At 46.7% G+C, this 18,806-nt stretch overlaps 1 protein-coding gene across 4 annotated transcripts in view; it reads left to right on the forward strand.

Annotated features, from left to right (window-relative positions):
• Positions 1–18,806, forward strand: part of tln1 (talin 1) — a 127,860-nt gene that overhangs the window by 24,071 nt on the left and 84,983 nt on the right. For 3 of the 4 annotated variants that reach the window (XM_085925665.1, XM_085925663.1, XM_085925664.1), the window contains 9 exons: positions 4,887–4,984; positions 5,082–5,211; positions 5,293–5,445; positions 5,621–5,763; positions 6,829–6,956; positions 7,030–7,090; positions 16,891–16,995; positions 17,071–17,226; positions 18,639–18,740. In XM_085925665.1, the coding sequence (XP_085781791.1) occupies positions 4,887–4,984; positions 5,082–5,211; positions 5,293–5,445; positions 5,621–5,763; positions 6,829–6,956; positions 7,030–7,090; positions 16,891–16,995; positions 17,071–17,226; positions 18,639–18,740 (1,076 nt within the window). Of the gene's footprint in view, positions 1–2,833; positions 4,350–4,886; positions 4,985–5,081; positions 5,212–5,292; positions 5,446–5,620; positions 5,764–6,828; positions 6,957–7,029; positions 7,091–16,890; positions 16,996–17,070; positions 17,227–18,638; positions 18,741–18,806 lie in introns of those variants that run through there. The other variant, XM_085925666.1, reaches the window with a different exon arrangement.

Here is an 18,806-nt window from a genome sequence, read left to right on the forward strand (position 1 = left end):
GTAATTCCTGACTTTCTGTGGATTTCTTTTTGTGAATTACAAGTCTAGTCCCCCCCCTCCCCCCCCCACCTGTGTTGGATTTTTCAAGAGACTAAGACTTCATCATGCAGTGTTTGCTGGTCTTCCTTCATCAGCCAAGCATGTTCTCATCCGATGCAGCTCGGGTTGCTTACATGACCAACCTCCTCACAGGCCGGGCAGCACAGTGGGCTACTTCCTTCTGGTCCATGGGGGCCGGATTCTGCCTCTCTTACCGGGACTTTGTGGCTGAACTTCGGAAGGTTTCCCATCACCCCATCTATGGCCGGGACCCTGGCACGCGACTAAGCAGTATCCAGCAGGGCAGCGGCAGTGTTGCAGACTACGCAGTGGAGTTCAGGCTGGCCGCGGCGGAGAGTGGTTGGAATGACCAGTCGCTTCGTGTCACTTTCCAGAAGGGTCTCAGTGACGCCGTGATGGATCAACTAGCCACCCGAGAGGAACCTACCTTCCTTGACGACCTGATCCACCTCGCCACTCGTATCGATGGACGCCTCCGGGAGAGGAGGCGCGAGCGAGCTCCGCGGGGAACACTGCCCACTTCCCAACCGGCCAGCACCCCTGCTCATGTTAATCCCCCTTTGGGGGTTCCCGCCACATCCCAGACATTGACCGGGGAGGAACCTATGCAGCTGGGACGCACACGCCTTACTCCGGCGGAACGAGAGGCCCGTTTCAAGGCAGGCCTCTGTCTCTACTGCGGCCAGAAGGGACATTGTATCAGCAACTGCCCAGTCTTGCCAAAAGATTAGGCTCACCAGGACCTCGGGAGATCCTGATGAGCCGCCTTTCCTGTTCCCGAAACCCCACTCCCGCTAACCGTCTGGTGAGCGTTACTCTCGCATGGGCCGGCCAGAGACTCACAGTTGGTGCGCTTATTGACTCTGGGGCAGATGAGTGTTTCCTGGACTCGGAATTTGCTAACCAGGCCGATATTCCACTAGAGAGACTGGAGAGACCCACGAAGACCTTCGCACTGGATGGGCGACGACTGGCCAGTGTCACACAACGTTCCGGCTCTCTCTCTCTCTCTCTCACCGTTGCAGGGAACCACGTGGAGAGAATCCATTTTTTTGTCATCCATTCCCCATTAATCCCTGTGGTTCTGGGCCGCCCCTGGCTTATGAAGCATGAGCCACACATCCCCTGGTCCTCTGGCACAATCTTGGAGTGGAGCCCCTCCTGCCATGCCCAGTGTCTTCAAGCTGCTCCTGGTCCGCTCCCTCGTACTGCCTCCAGTGTTCCCGCTCCTGACCTCTCCTCTGTTCCTCCTGAGTATCATGATCTCGGGGAGGTCTTCAGCAAGACCTGGGCTCAGTCTCTATCCCCACATCGGCCTTATGACTATGCTATTGACCTCCGCCCTGGGGCTGCCCTGCCCGGTAGCCGTTTGTACAGTCTGTCTATCCCTGAGAAGGCTGCCATGGAGGAATACATCTCCGAGTCGTTGGCGTCAGGGCTCATTCGACCGTCATCCTCCCAGGTGGCAGCTGGTTTCTTTTTTGTGAAGAGAAAAGACGGTGGTCTACGTCCCTGCATTGATTTCCGCCAACTGAACAATATAACCATTAAGAACAAATATCCCCTTCCTCTGAGTTCCACTCTCGAGCCCCTCACTCAGGCAACGGTCTTTACCAAGCTGGATCTCCAGAGTGCCTACCATCTGGTCCGGATCCGGAGAGGGGATGAGTGGAAGACCGCTTTTAAGACACCCCATGGCCTTTATGAGTACCTGGTAATGCCGTTCGGCCTCACCAACGCCCCGGCAGTATTCCAGGCACTCATAAATGATGTTCTCCGCGACATGCTCGATGACTTTGTGGTAGTCTACCTGGATGACATCCTCATTTTTTCCAGGACACTCGAGGAGCATGTCCGCCGGGTTTTAGAACGCCTCCTCCACAACCGACTCTTCGTTAAGGCTGAGAAATGCCGGTTCCACTCGGACTCTGTCGACTACCTGGGCTTCATCGTGGAGAAGGGCCGGACTCGAGCTGATCCCGGCAAGATCCAGACGGTGGTGGACTGGGCCGAACCCACAACCCGTAAAGAATTGCAGAGTTTCCTTGGGTTTGCAAACTTCTACAGGAGGTTTATCCGGAACTACAGCGGAGTGGCTGAACCCCTCACCAGGCTGACCTCCCCCGCCCAGCCATTTATCTGGTCCCAGGCTGCTCGCACTGCCTTCCAGTCCCTCAAGGAGAGGTTCACCAGTGCTCCAGTGCTGCTTCAGCCTGACCACAAGAGGCACTTCATTGTGGAGGTGGACGTTTCAGATACCGGGTTGGGAGCTGTTCTTTCCCAGAGGTCAGCGTCCGACCAGAAGGTTCACCCTTGCGCCTTCTTCTCCCGCCGATACCTTCCCGCCGAGGAGAACTACGATATCGGGAACCGGGAGCTGCTGGCGGTGGTGGCTGCCCTGGAGGAGTGGCGCCATTACTTGGAGGGAGCGGAGCAGCCTTTCACCATCTGGACGGACCATAAGAACTTGACATTCGTCCGTGCTACTAAGCGCCTCAATGGTCGACAAGCTCGGTGGGCCAGCTTCCTCAGTCGGTTCGAGTTCACACTGACGTACCGCCCTGGCTCCCGCAACACCAAGGCGGACGCTCTTTCCCGGCTACACCCGAAGGAGCCCCAATCAGGAGAACCAACCGCCATCCTCCCGGAGACTAAGGTGGTTGGCGTGGTCACCTGGGAGATTGAGACCGTGGTTAGACGCGCATTAAGCTCCCATCCTGCTCCAGGGAATGTGCCTCCACGGCATCTGTTCGTCCCGGACTAAGTCAGGTCTCGAGTTCTTCAGTGGGGCCATGCCAGTCGGTTTTCTTGTCACCCAGGGGTCCGTCGGACCTTCACCTTCCTGGCCCGGAGGTTCTGGTGGCCCACTATGAGAAATGACGTCAAGAACTTTGTCATGGCCTGCCCTGTCTGCGCCCGCAGCAAGGCCTCTCACCAGGCGCCCGCTGGTTTGTTGCAGCCCCTCCCCACTCCTAGCCGGCCCTGGTCCCACGTTGCATTGGACTTTGTCTCCGGACTACCTCGCTCACAGGGTAACACTGTGATTCTGACAGTGGTGGACCGCTTCAGTAAAGGAGTACACCTGGTGGCTCTCCCAAAACTCCCATCATCTACTGAGACAGCGGACCTTCTGACAAGCCACATTTTCCGCCTCCATGGTCTTCCTAAGGACATTGTTTCGGACCAAGGTCCTCAATTTGTCTCCCAAGTATGGCGAGCATTCTGCAAGGGGCTGGGCGCCTCTGTTAGTCTTTCTTCTGGGTACCACCCGCAGACTAATGGGCCGACGGAGCGGATGAACCAAAGTGTCGAGTCGGCTCTTCGTTGTGTCGCCGCCAAGAAACCCACCTCCTGGAGCCGTTTCCTCCCCTGGGTTGAGTACGCCATCAACTCCCTGATCAGCTCTGCCACCGGCCTCTCCCCCTTCAAGGTATCCCTGGGTTACCAACCTCCCCTGTTCTCTGCACAGGAGTCAGAAGTGACAGTTCCCTCGGTGCAGGAGCATCTGAGGCGTTGTCGTCAGGTCTGGGAGACCATCAGAGCCGTCCTGCTCCAGACGGTGGAACGGGCCCGTCGAGGGGCCAATCGACGTCGATCCCCAGCACCTGTGTATCGTCCAGGGCAAGAAGTGTGGCTTTCCTCCAAGGACCTCACACTCCAGTCGACCGCTAAGAAGCTGAATCCCCGGTTTGTCGGACCCTTCGAGATCACGAAGGTGCTCAGCCCTGCAGCGGTGAAACTTAAGCTTCCAGCCTCCATGAAGATTCACCCAGTTTTTCATGTGTCAAACCGGTCTCCCAGAGCCCTCTGATGCCTCCTGCCCTAGCACCACCTCCCCCTGAAATCGTGGATGGGCACCGCCAGTGGAAGGTCCGTCGGCTCTTGGACGTCCGGCGCCGAGGGCGGGGGTTCCAATATTTAGTGGACTGGGAAGGCTATGGCCCAGAGGAACGAAGTTGGGTTTCCCGCCAGCTGATCATGAGTCCTGATCTGCTCACAGAGTTTTATCGGTCCCATCCCGACAAACCTGGCAAGTCGCCAGGTGGCTCCCGTGGAACGGGGGGTACTGTTGGGACCCGCCTCTCTAAACCTCCTTCCAGGACCAGAGGTGCTTCATCTCGCACCTGAGGCCAATCAGCAATTAACCACCTGCAGGGCTGGTATATAGCTGCCTGCTTCCCAGTCACCAGTTGCAGGTTCGTGTTGTCAGCTCCAGTGTGAGGATCTCTCTCTAGCTGCTGCAGCTGGATTCCTTCTCGATTTGGATTACAAGCCTCCTCTCACCTGTGGTAATTCCTGACTTTCTGTGGATTTCTTTTTTGTGAATTACAAGTCTAGTTTTTTTTTTCCCCCCCGAGTTTTTCCTGTGTGGATTTTTCAAGAGACTAAAGAGAATTACCTTTTGTTGCCTTTATTTCCTGAGTTCTCCTAGACTGACTTGTCTTGTACTCTGAGAAATAAACACGCCTTTGAAGGCTAAGTCTCACTTCCGTTGTGTCGTGCGTTTGGGGTCGAAGACAAACCTTAACAATTCATATATCAGAATCAAAATCAGCTTTATTGACCAAGTTTGTGGATGCCAAACAGGGAATTTGACTCCGGTTTATCTCAGCCTCTGTACAACATTTAAGTGACCGTATTGATATATCCCTATTTGCTTTCTTGAACTGCTGATATCTATGTTGTGTCATCTTGTATGGAGCACATGTATGAATCATCCAACTTTCATGGAGGAAGCTCCACAGAACACTGACAGACATTTCCCGCAGGAAACACAAAGAAACACAATTGAAGAAATGAATCCACAATGTTGTTCTTTTTCGCAGCCAATGACTATGGACTGTTTCTCTCTGATGAAGACCCCAAAAAAGGCATTTGGCTAGAGGCTGGAAAGGCCCTAGACTACTACATGTTGAGGAATGGGGTGAGTCACTCCTAAACCCTCCAGTCTCTGAAGGACCCGTTCTACTGCCTGAGCCACGGTCGGCACATTTATACTTCAATAATATTTTCTCTCTCAGGATACTCTGGAGTACAAGAAGAAGCAGAGGCCTCTGAAGATTCGTATGCTTGATGGCACCGTGAAGACTGTCATGGTGGATGATTCCAAAATTGTCAGCGATATGCTCATGACTATCTGTGCCAGAATAGGTCAAATATTTTGCACAATTCACTCTTGAAAACCGCTTTGAGTCCTGAAAAATCTTACGAAGCTGGAATTTGTCATTTTAGGCATTACAAACTATGACGAGTACTCACTGGTGCGAGACATTGGTGAAGAGAAGAAGGAGGAGAACACAGGCACGCTTAAAAAAGACAAAACACTGCTCCGAGATGACAAGAAGATGGAGAAGTTAAAGCAGAAGCTTCATACAGATGATGAATGTATGATGTTGATTTGATTTGATTCAACATCTAATTCATCTTGACGTTATGAATGAGTTTGACAACATATAATAATGTTAAACGTGATGCACGTATTTAACTTCCTAACATTTTGAACTGTTTGTATTGTGCTAATGTTAAAATGGGTAGGTTAGACTGAAGTTGTGTTCCACAGTAAACTGGTTGGACCATGGGCGAACTTTGCGAGAACAAGGTGTTGAGGAGACAGAAATGTTGTTGCTGAGGAGGAAGTTCTTCTATTCAGATCAGAATGTTGACTCCAGAGACCCCGTACAGCTCAACCTTCTCTATGTACAGGTACACAAATCACACGCTTTCCTTTAATCACAATTGAAATGTTGCTTTGCAAAAAATATTGCTCACTATTTTAACAAATGTTGCCATCCATGGCTTGCTACTTGCTACTCCTAAATCCAAAATCCCAATTCACAATTTGTGTTGACAGGAACGAATGGCTTCAAATATACCCATTGCGGTTTTCCCAACAAAACATATAATCCAGCAAATAAAAAATCAAATTCGATGTAAAAGTCAAATGGCAAGCACTGTCTATAGCACTATCGTTACCATACGCTACCCTAAAGTCCTTTTCAAAGCCTGGAATCTACGTATGTAAACAGTTACTGAACCAGAGAATGAGGAATTAGACGCAGAGCCAGCAGTATACTCTTATCCTTCTTACTCTGGAAAAGATTTTTTTTTTTTTTTTTTACTTTAAAATGACTTACTTAAATTAGGATTTTGTGCCGCAGGGTAGCCAAAGGTGGAATTCAGGGCCATTTTTGCACTTATTGGTGTTCTTTATAAAAAAATATCTTGTTTCCATGGACCAACTGCATCCTAAAGCTCAGCTAACTAGAGGGACACTCTCACCTGGGCTGATGTGACTAATGCCCTTGGTCGCCATGTGTGACAGAGTGAGTGGTTGGCTACAAGACAATGGTGTTGATACTGCCTAAGAGGGACTGTATTCATTGACTTTATTTATTATTTTAGCTGGCTAACACTTTCCATACACGTGCATTCACCTCCACCCACAACGCATGTGCACTTTCCACATACCTGTGCCACATGCATTAAAGGTACACACATACAATGTTATAAGATTTGGTCTTATCCAAGTCCTACAATTTTTATTCGTTGCTTTTTCACACTCAATTTGAATGCCCACTAATTCATGCACAGCCCTAAAGTCTACCACGAGTCGATAAAGGATTAATTTCTGGTATGTTGTGGCTTCATGCTTGGTTAATAATGCAATTATTACAAGGGACAAGATTGCACACAAAGCTCAAGTGGTATAACCATTTACTTGATATTGACTAAAAGGTTAACCAGTGTGTACATTTGTGTTGTAAATAGGCCCGCGATGACATTCTAAATGGGTCTCATCCAGTCTCCTTTGACAAAGCCTGTGAGTTTGCTGGTTTTCAATGTCAGATCCAGTTTGGTGACCACAATGAGTCTAAACACAAACCTGGATTCTTAGAGTGAGTGTTATCGTATATTGAGCTTGGTTTAGATAGACGCTGTCTAATACATGTTGCTCTTTACACATCACAGTTTGAAAGAGTTTCTTCCCAAAGAGTACATCAAACACAAAGGAGAGAAAAAGATCTTCCAGGTAAGAAAGACTACATACAGTATTCACCGGATTTGTCAATAAACCAGGAATCTATTCAAATAAATTGCACTCAGACCTCACTTTTCTATTACGAAGGCATATATAGTACCACACTGAAAAATGATATATCCAGTAATCCCTTGTTTATCGCGGATAATTGCTTTCAAAACAAACCCGCAAAAAGGGAAATCCGCGAAGTAGGGTCACCCGCTCATCTGTAAATTTTTTGTGTCAATAAATTTACGTATATGAAACCATTTAAGTGCATGTTATTTATTATTAGAACATGAAATAATAGTTTCAAACATGTAAATGACATATGAATAGTATAAATAACATACAGAAAATATAGTATAAATATTGAAGATATAAATATGTGTGTGTGTGTGTGTGTGTGTGTGTGTGTGTGTGTGTGTGTGTGTGTGTGTGTGTGTGTGTGTGTGTGTGTGTGTGTGTGTGTGTGTGTGTAACATATGTATGTAGATGTTCTGTTGTTAACCGTGGTTAAACAGGGACCTCTAGTGATCACAAGTTACCATAGCAGCGCTATGCACCTTTTGTACCGTATTTTTGGACTAAAAGTTGCCCCTGAATATACGCCGCATTAGCCATAAAATGCACAATAAAGTGGAAAAAAACATATATAAGTCACTCCGGAGTACAAGTCGCATTTTGGGGGAAATTTATTTGACAAAATCCAACACCAAGAACAGACATGAACTAGCAACAACAGGCTAAGCAATATGGTATACTAACGTGACATAAACACAAACGAAGAGCTGAAAACGGCCTGATGTAACATTGACAGTTATCCAAATAACTGACAGTTAATAAATAACACCTTTATCAAACCATCTGTGTCACTCCAAATCATAAATCCATTGATCGTCCTTTATGTCAACAATGCCGGGTGTGTGCCGTTGACGGCGGTTGCACTTCAAATTATTCCACAGGCCCATATAACGATATATAAATTATATATCAAATAACTATTATATAAACAACTAGAATTAGCAATTTCTGGAGAAATTGCACGTGAAGGCGAAATGGTTGAATAACATTTTGGGAAATACTGCGGAATGATTTTGGAACGAGTTGAATTACTTGAGAAACGTAGAATTTAGAGGTGAAAAACGGAATTTTGGATAATTTGGTGGAATTTCAAATTTGAAAATTGGAATCTATGGGAAATGGGAATTTGCGGAATAGGTAGGAAAAAGATGAAGAGTTGAAAGTTGGAATGGTTGAATCGGTTGAAAAATGTGGAAATTAGAGGTGAAAAATGGAATTTTGGAGAATTTGGTGCAATTTCAAATTTGAAAATGTGGAATTTATGCGAAATGGGAATTTGGGGAATAGGAAAGAAAAAGATGAATAGTTGAAAGTTGGAATGGGTTGAATCAGTTGAAAAATATGGAAATTAGACGTGAAAAACGGAATTTCTGAGAATTTGGTGGAATTTTGAAAAAAATTAAATATTTCGGTTCAATTTAGGCCACTTCCGGTTTATCCTAGGTCACTTCCGGTTTATTTGGGTCACTTCTGGTTGAATTTAGGCCATTTCCGGTTTAGCTGAGGTAACTTCCTGTTTATTTGGGTCACTTCCGGTTCAATATAGGCCACTTCCGGTTTATTTGGGTCACTTCCGGTTCAATATAGGCCACTTCCGGTTTATTTGGGGTCACTTCCGGTTTAGAAAGGTCACTTCCGGTTTATTTGGGGTCACTTCCTGTTTAGAAAGGTCACTTCCGGTTTATCTAGGGTCACTTCCGGTTTATTTTGGGTCACTTCCGGGTTACCTGGGGTCACTTCCGGTCCATTCAGGGCTCATTTGGGTCACTTTTGGGTCAATCCAAGATAGCCGCCACACTGGAAGTGTGGGTCAAGGGTTGAAGTGTGGAAGCATAGTGGAAGTGGGGGTGAAGGGGGTGAGTATGGAAAGCATGAGGTGAATAAAGTTGGAATGGGTTGAATTAGTTGAAAAATGTGGAATTTAGAGGTGAAAAACTGAATTTTGGAGAATTTGGTGGAATTTTGGAGAATTTGGTCGAATTTTAAATTTGAAAATGTGGAATTTATGGTAAGTGGGAATTTGGGGTATAGGGAGGAAGAATATGAAGAGTTGAAAGTTGGAATGGGTTGAATCGGTTGAAAAATGTGGAATTTAGAGGTGAAAAACGGAATTTTGGAGAATTTGGTGGAATTTTGGAGAATTTGGTGGAATTTTGGAGAATTTGGTGGAATTTCAAATTTGAAAATGTGGAATTTATGGTAAGTGGGAATTTGGGGAATAGGAAGGAAGAATATGAAGAGATGAAAGTTGGAATGGGTTGAATTGGTTGAAAAATGTGGAAATGGGAATTTGCAGAATAGGGAGGAAAAAGATGAAGAGTTCGCCTTCACACAATAATAAAGTGAAAGGAGTAGAATAACATAAGTGTGAAGGCCTTCGCCTTCACACAATAATAATAATAAAGTGAATGGAGTAGAATAACATAAGTGTGAAGGCCTTCGCCTTCACACAATAATAAAGGACAGGAAAAACAATAATGCGAAGGTCTTCACCTTCACACTAATAATAAAGGACAGAAACAACAATAGTGTGAAGGTCTTCACGTTCACACTAATAATAATAAAGGACAAGAATAACAATAGTGTGAAGGTCTTCACCTTCACACTACTACTACTAATAATAAAGTGAATGGAGTAGAATAACATAAGTGTGAAGGCCTTTGATTTCCCACAATAATAAAGTGAAAGGAGTAGAATAACGTGTCAAGGCCTTCGCCTTCACACAATAAAGTGAAAGGAGTAGAATAACATGTGTGAAGCCCTTCGCCTTCTCACAATAAAGTGAAAGGAGTAGAATAACATGTGTGAAGGCCTTCGCCTTCACACAATAAAGGACAGGAATAACATTAGTGTGAAGGTCTTCACCTTCACACGAATAATAAAGTGAAAGGAGTAGAATAACATAAGTGTGAAGAACTTCGCCTTCACACAATAATATTATCAAATCATCTGTGTCACTCCAAATCATTAAATCCGTCGATCGTCCTTTATGTCAGCAATGCCATCCATCCATTTCAACCGCTTATCCAAGGTCGGGTCACGGGGGCAGCAGCTTTAGGAGGGACTCCCAGACTTCCCTTTCCCTCATCCAGCTCATCCCAGGGGATCCCAAGGCGTTCCCAGGCCAGCTGAGAGACATAGTCTCTCCAGCGCGTCCTGCGTCTTCCACGGGGTCTCCTACTGGTGGGACATGCCCGGAACACCTCCCGAGGGAGACGTCAAGGAGGCATCCTGATGAGATGCCCGAGCCACCTCATCTGGCTCCGCTCAACGTGGAGCAGCGGCTCTACTCCGAGTCTCTCCCGGATGACCGAGCTTCTCACCTTATCTCCAAAGGAGAGCCCGAACACCCTGCGGAGGAAACTCATTTCGGCTGCCTGTATCAGGGATCTCGTTCTTTTGGTCACGAGCTATGGGTGAGGGTAGGAGCGTAGATAAATTGAGAGCTTTGCCATTTGGCTCAGCTCTCTCTTCACCATGACGGACCGGTACAGAGTCCGCATTACTGCCAATCTCGCGCTCCATACTGCCCTCACTCGTGAACAAGACCCCAAGATACTTGAACTCCTCCACTTGGGGCAGGATTTCATCCCCGATCCGGAGAGGGTATTCCACCCTTTTCCAACCGAGGACCATGGACTAGGATTTGGAGGTGCTGACCCTCATCCCGACCGCTTCGCACTCGGGTGCGAATCGCTCCAGTGAAAGCTGGAGATCACGGCTTGAACAAGCCAACAGCACCACGTCGTCTGCAAAAAGCAGAGACGCGATGCTAACGTCCCCAAAGAGGACACCCTCAACGCCTTGGCTGCGCCTAGAAATTCTGTCCATAAAAATAAAGAACAGAATCTGTGACAAAGTGCAATCCTCACTGGGAACGAATCTGACTTACTGGCAGAAATGCGGACCAAACTCTGGCATCGGTGATATAGGGACCGAACCGCCCTTATCAGTTGGCTCGGAACCCCGTACTCCCGAAGCCCCCTCCACAGAACCTCCCGAGGGACACGGTCGAACGCCTTCTGAAAGTCCACAAAACACATTTGGACTAGTTGGTCGAACTCCTATGCCCCTTCGAGGATCTGCCAAGGGTGTAGAACTAGTCCACTGTTCCACGGCCAGGACGAAAGCCACATTGCTCCTCCTGAATCCGAGGTTCGACCTCCTGACGGAACCTCCTCTCCAGCACCCCTGAATACACCTTACCAAGGAGGCTGAAAAGTGTGATTCCCCTGTAATTAGAACACACCCTCCGGTCCCCCTTCATAAAGAGGGGGGGACCACCACCCCAGTCTGCCAATCCAGAGACACCGTCCCCGATGTCCACGCATTGTTGTAGAGGCGTGTCAGCCATGACAGCCCCACAACATCCAGAGCCTTTAAGAACTCCGGGTAGACCTCATCCACCCCCGGGGCCTTGCCACGGAGGAGTTTAACCACCTCAGTGACTTCGACCCCAGAGATTGGAGAGTCCGCCTCAGAGTCTCCAGGCCCTGCTTCCACAATGGAAGGCGTGTGGGTGGAATTGAGGAGGTCTTCGAAGTATTATCCCCATCGACTCACGACGTCCCGAGTCGAGGTCAGCAACACGCCATCTCCACTGTAAACAGTGTTGACCGTGCACTGCTTCCCCCTCCTGAGACGCCGGATGGTGGACCACAATCTCCTCGAAGCTGTCCGGAAGTCATTCTCCATGGCCTCACCAAACTCCTCCCACGCCTGGGTTTTTGCCTCAGCAACTGCCGAAGCTGCGTTCCGCTTGGCCATCCGGTACCTGACAGCTGCCTCCGGAGTCCCGCAGGCTAAAACGGCCCGATAGGACTCCTTTTTCAGCTCGAGGGCATCCCTTACCGCTGGTGTCCACCAGCGAGTTTGGGGATTGCCGCGACGACAGGCACCAATGACCTTACGGCCACAGCTCCGGTCGGCTGCCTCAACAATGGAGGTGCGTAACATGGTCCACTCGGACTCAATGTCCCCCACCTCCTCTGGGACATGGGAAAAGCTCTGCCGGAGGTGGGAGTTGAAGCTCTTCCTGACAGGGGATTCTGCCAGACGTTCCCAGCAGACCTTCACAGTACGTTTGGGCCTGCCAGGTCGGACCGGCATCTTCCCCCACCATTGGAGCCAACTCACCACCAGGTGGTGATCAGTTGACAGCTCCGCCCCTCTCTTCACCTACTGTCCAAAACATGCGGCCGCAAATCCGATGACACGACTACAAAGTCGATCATCAAACTGCGGCCTAGGGTGTCCTAGTGCCAAGTGCACACATGGAGACCCTTATGCTTGAACATGGTGTTCATTATTGACAATCCGTGTCGAGCACAGAATTCCAACAATAGAACACCGCTCGGGTTCAGATCGGGGGGGGGGCGTTCTTCTCAATCTCGCCCTTCCAGGTCTCATTGTCATTGCCCACGTGAGCATTGAAGTCACCCAGTAGAACAATGGAGTCCCCAGAAGGAGCGCTCTACAGCGACTCCAAGAAGCGTGGGTACTCTGAGCTGCTGTTTGGTGCATAGACACAAACAACAGTCGGGACCCGTCCCCCCATCCGAAGGCGGAGGGAGGCTCTTGTTCACCGAACCCCAATGTGCAGGCGCCCAGCTGGGGGGCAATAAGTATACCTACACCTGCTCGACGCCTCTCACCGTGGGCAACTCCAGAGTGGAAGAGAGTCCAGCCCCTCTCGAGAGGGCTAGTACCGGAACCCAAACTGTGTGTTGGCAAGTCTGACTATGTCTAGTCTGAACTTTTTTGCCTCGCACAGCAGCTCGGGCTCCTTTCCAGCCAGACAGGTGACATTCCCGTTGGCAGCCTTCCAGCTCACAATACACCCAACCCCTTTGGGGGACCCACGTTTTCTGTTCGAGCTATACCCGACAGGGTCCCATGGGCGAAGGCCTGGCCACCAGGCGCTCGCCTCCGAGCCCCACCTCCAGGCATGGCACCAGAGGGGGGTACTGGTGACCTGCCTCCGGGCGAGGGAAATTTGAGTCCAGATATTTTTCTTTATAAGGGGCTTTTCGAGTTGATATATAAATTATCCATCAAATAACTATCATATAAGCAATGTTATTATCAAACCATTTGTGTAATAATGAAATCCATCGATCGCCCTTTATGTCAACAATGCCAGGTGCACGCCCCTGATGGCGGTTGCACTTCAAATTATTCCACAGGCCCATATGATTATAAACAACAATTTTATCAAACAATCTCTGTCACTCCAAGTCATAAAATCCCGTGATCGAATCTTTTGTCCTTTATGTAAAACACTGCCGCGTATCCGCCGCGTCGTAGTTGCAGTTCAGATTACAGTAACTCCTTGCTATTTCACGGTTTGTTTATCGCAGTTTCACTACATCGCGGATTTTTGAATTTTGAAAATTTGTGAATAATTTCAAATATAAGTCGCTCCTGAGTATAAGTCTTCCCCCCACCTAAACTATTAAAAAAAATCGTGATTTATAGTCCGAAAAATACGGTAGATGTATATGTAGCTAAAGTATACATACTTTAAATATGATTTTAGGACTCTTTTGTTATTATAACAACTTTTTATAACAAGGTACAATACTGTAAACGTGTTTTCAGAAGTCTTATGATAACTTATTTTATAACAAAGAAGAACACTGCAAATATGTTTTTAGAACTCTTATTATAACAAGTTTTTTTTCTGGCTGGAAAAAATCCACAATGCAGTGAAGCCGCGATAAACGAATTGCGAAGTAGCGAGGGATCACTGTAGTACCATATTTTTCGGACTAAAAGTCACTCCGGAATATAGGTCGCATTAGCCATAAAATGCACAATAACATGAAAAAAATATTTCGCATTTTGGGGGAAATTTATTCAACAAAATCCAACACCAAGAAAAGACATGAAGGAGCAACAACAGGCTAAACGATAGGTATCCCCCTGAAAGGGGGATCCTTCCATCTGTGGTCCCTTCTCAAGGTTTCTCATTTTTCCCCTGGTAGGGGTTTTTGAGTTTTTCCTTGCCCTTTTGGGAGCCCAAGATCAGGGGATGCTTTGAGAATAATTGTCAATTGATTGTCTATGTGAAGCCCTTTGAGACTGCTTGTGATTTAGGGCTATACAAATAAACTTGACTTGACTTGACTTGTATGCTAACGTGACATAAACACAAACGAAGAGCTGAGAATGGGCCTGACGTATAAAACCATCTGTGTCACTCCAATTCATTAAATCCATCAATCGTCCTTTATGTAAACAATGCCGCGTATGAGCTGCATATGCGCCGCGCCGCTGACGTCGGACTTGTAAATTGCATTTCTAATTATTCCACAGACCCATATGACGACATATAAAGTATATTTCAAATAACTATCATATTACAACAATATTAACAAACCATCTGTGTCACTCCAAATCATTAACTCCATCGATCAAATTCCTCGTCCTTTCAAAGTCAGCTTTATTGTCAATTTCTTCACGTTAAGACACACAAAGAGATCGAAATTACGTTTCCCACCGTCCCACGGTGACTAGACACATTACACAAGACATACAAGCAAATAGCACAAAGAGTAAAAACGAATAGACAAGAGCGATGAATAAGTAATAAGCAAATAACCCAAATAAATAAATAGATAAATAAGAGGAGCAAAATGGAGCAAGCGTGCATACAGCAGGCAGCCAGAATAAAGCGCAAAAGAACAGGACGTCAAGCAGCCGAGGGTGGAGGGGGGAGAGAATTCAGGATCCTGACAGCTTGGAGTACGAACAACACGCCCTGACGTCATCCTCGTCGTTATTCCACAGATCTAGTATATAACTATATTGTAGCGTTAACAAAGTACAAGCAAAGACGTGGGTTTGGTAAACGGCTCTTTATTTAACAAAACAAGAGTTCAACGAGGCAACAACTACTGAACTGTATCAATAAAAACATATACAAGTTCAAAGTCAAAGTCCGCTTTATTGTCAATTTCTTCACATGTTAAGACACACAAAGAGATCGAAATTACGTTTCCGACCGTCCCACGGTGACTAGACACAGTACACAACACTTACAATCAAATAGCACAAAGAGTAATACGAAGAGTAAACGAATAAGTAATAAGCAAATAACCCAAATAAATAAACAATAAATAAATAAATAAATAGACAAATAAGAGCAGCAAAATGGAGCAAGCGCGCTAATAGCAGACAGCCAGATCATAGCCCAAAAGAACAGGACGTCATGCAGCCGGGGGGGGGGAATTCAGGATCCTGACAGCTTGGAGTATGAAGCTGTTTCTGAGTCTGGTGGTGCGGGAGCGCAGGCATCTGTACCTCTTCCCAGAGGGCAGAAGTTCAAACAAAGACTGAGTGGGTGACTCACATCACACACAATCGCGGCCGCCTTGCGGGTGAGACGGGAGGCGCAAACGTCCATCAGGGAGGGGAGTGGAGCCCCGATGATTTTACTTGCAGTGTTCACTATGCACTGCAGGGCCTTCATGTTGTACTCAGAGCAGCCACCACCCCACACAGCGATACAACTGGAGAGGACGCTCTCAACGGTACCACGGTAGAATGTGGTTATGATGGCGGAAGGAGCACTTGCTCGCCTGAGTTTACGCAGAAAGTACAGGCGGTGATGAGCTTTCTTCGCCAGCGACGCAGCGTTGGTGGTCCAGGAGAGGTCCTCACTGATGTGCACCCCCAGGAATCTGGCGCTGCTCACTCTCTCCACCACAGCACCGTCGTTGGTCAGCGGCAGGTGGTGGGTGTGACCCTTCCGGAAGTCAATGATAATCTCCTGGGTCTTGTTGACGTTCAGCAGAAGGTTGTTGTCCCTGCACCACGCGGCCAAAAGGTCGACCTCCCATCTGTAGTGGTCTCGTCGCCACCGGTGATCAGACCCACCACAGTCGTGCCGTCGGCTTATTTCAGCACGCGGTTGCTGCTGTAGGTCGCAGTGCAGTCACGCGTCAGCAGGGTGAAGAGCAGCGGACTGAGCACGCAGCCTTGAGGGGCCCCCGTGCTCAGCGTGATGCTGCCAGAGACATTGTCGCCCACACGGACTACTTGAGGCCTCTGACAGAGGAAGTCCAGTAGCCAGTTGCAAAGGGAGGTACTGAGGCCCAGCTTGTCGAGTTTGCAAATGAGACGCTGTCCCTGTTTTCCAGGTGGGTGAGGGCAGAGTGGAGGGCAGAGCAAATGGCATCCTCAGAGGACTGATTGGGTTGGAAGGCAAACTGGAAGGGGTCAACGGTGGGGGGAAGAACAGATCTGATGTGCGCCAAGACAAGCCGCTCAAAGCACTTCATGACGATAAAGTTGCTACACAAAATAAAATATGTCAAATAACTATAACATAAATAGTTCACCGCCACACGGCCCCAACACCACCGTGTACAACCAGTATGGATCAACAAATTCATAAATTGATCCATATATAAGGCGCACCGGACTATAAGGCGCACTGTCGGCTTTTGAGAAAACGTTTTTAGGTGCGCCCTATAGTCCGGAAAATACGGTAACCTTGTGTATAAGTTTAGATTTTTTTTTCCATCATTTTTTTCTTCTTCACCAAACGTAGTATGAACTGTTTCATGTGGTTGTAAGCATTTTTATCCGAGAACTACATGAGCTGAAATAGCCTTTTACTGGCTTTGCATACAGTAATCATCAACCAGAAGTTTTTTTTTAAACAAATACATATTTGTAACTAATTGCAGCATTATGGTGATTTTGTTCTGTTGTCTATGCAGGCACACAAAAACTGCCAAAACATGACAGAGATTGAGGCCAAAGTCAGCTATGTGAAGCTAGCCAGGTCTCTTAAAACCTATGGAGTGTCGTTTTTTTTGGTCAAGGTAAGAACACTAGCAATTTGATATCTGAATGGACTGATATTGTTACTATATTTAATAATATTAAATATCTTGTAGGAGAAAATGAAAGGCAAGAACAAACTGGTACCACGTCTTTTGGGCATCACCAAAGAGAGTGTAATGAGGGTGGATGAGAAAACAAAGGAGGTGATTCAGGAGTGGAACTTGACCAATATCAAACGTTGGGCTGCTTCACCTAAGAGTTTCACTCTGGTGAGTTCCTTAAAAAGAGAGACATTACCTTGAAGCAGGCAATCCACCCAATTAGTCAGTGTTTTTCATTAAAGAATCTCCAATGGCAATGGGAAATCTAAATTATGACTTTAATGTTTTTTAGCAGTTTCTGTTTTGTAGTTTATTTGAACACAAAGAAATGTCCCAATGTGACATTCAGTTTAACATATTCAACTCATTCCCATTTGAAATTCGCAACACTCACCTCATTCAATTCATCTTGGGTACAGCTTTCTACTTGCCAAATTCGGAAATTCCCACAAAAAAATCATAATGACAAAAGATAGTTCCACATCATTGTTCCCATTGAAATTTCAAAACATTTAGCAGATTTAATTCATCATGTGGCGGCTCGGTGGAGCAGTGGGTAGCACGTCCGCCTCACAGTTAGGAGGGTGAGGGTTCGGTTCCACCTCCGGCCCTCCCTGTGTGGAGTTTGCATGTTCTCCCCGAGCCCGCGTGGGTTTTCTCCGGGTACTCCGGTTTCCTCCCACATCCCAAAAACATGCTTGGTAGGCCGATTGAAGACTCTAAATTGTCCCCAGGTATGAGTGCGAGTGCGGATGGTTGTTCGTCTTTGTGTGCCCTGCGATTGGCTGGCAACCGGTTCAGGGTGTCCCCCGCCTACTGCCCGATGACGGCTGGGATAGGCTCCAGCACGCCCGCGACCCCCGTGGGGACAAAGCGGTTCAGAAAATGAATGAATGAATGAATAATTCATCATGCTGATGACTTTCAACATGCCGAAAATATCTACACAAAAAATTCACAATTATTCTGATTTATTTCATTTTAATTATCATTCCTATCATTCAATATCATTTCATATCATTTCATATCATTCAACATAATCCCATATGTAATTCTGCATTATCCAACATCATTCGGTATCCTTGAACATAATTTCATATGATTCCATGTCATTCAACATTATTCCATATGAGTTAACGGCATTCCACATCCATCCATATTTTTCCATTCAACATGTCAAAATTCAAATTTTTCCAGAAATGACAACTATCTAGTGCTAAATAATAAGACATAACACAACTATAAAGGCCCTATAATGCTACAGAGGTAGGTATTATAGGAATTTTGAAACTAAAAATGGAAAACAACCACATATTTCTCTTAAGCACTAAAATTGAGATTGCCAAAATGTACAAAGTTTCGATGAAATTCATCATGTCTTCATAATTATATACAGCAGATTCTTTTGTTCAGACAAGTAGAAATGTTAGATGTTACCTGCTTGATAGTGCGAAAAAAACAAACAGACATCTGTCTGTTGTGAAATGGCAAATATAATCCTTATTGTTAACCACTCCAATGTGAGAGAGCACACTATACCATCAGTTTGAAAGGAATGATACGATTTGATCTACTTTCAGGACTTTGGAGACTATCAGGATGGTTACTACTCAGTGCAGACCACTGAGGGAGAGCAAATTGCACAGCTTATTGCTGGTTACATTGACATCATCCTAAAGAAGGTAACAGACAGCAGATTTGCATATCAATCCACTTAATTTTCCATCCCTATTTGACAATGTCATCGC

Source organism: Syngnathus leptorhynchus, chromosome 12, assembly GCF_054491065.1.
Source record: "Syngnathus leptorhynchus isolate UIUO chromosome 12, UIUO_Slep, whole genome shotgun sequence".
Lineage (NCBI taxonomy): Eukaryota > Metazoa > Chordata > Actinopteri > Syngnathiformes > Syngnathidae > Syngnathus > Syngnathus leptorhynchus.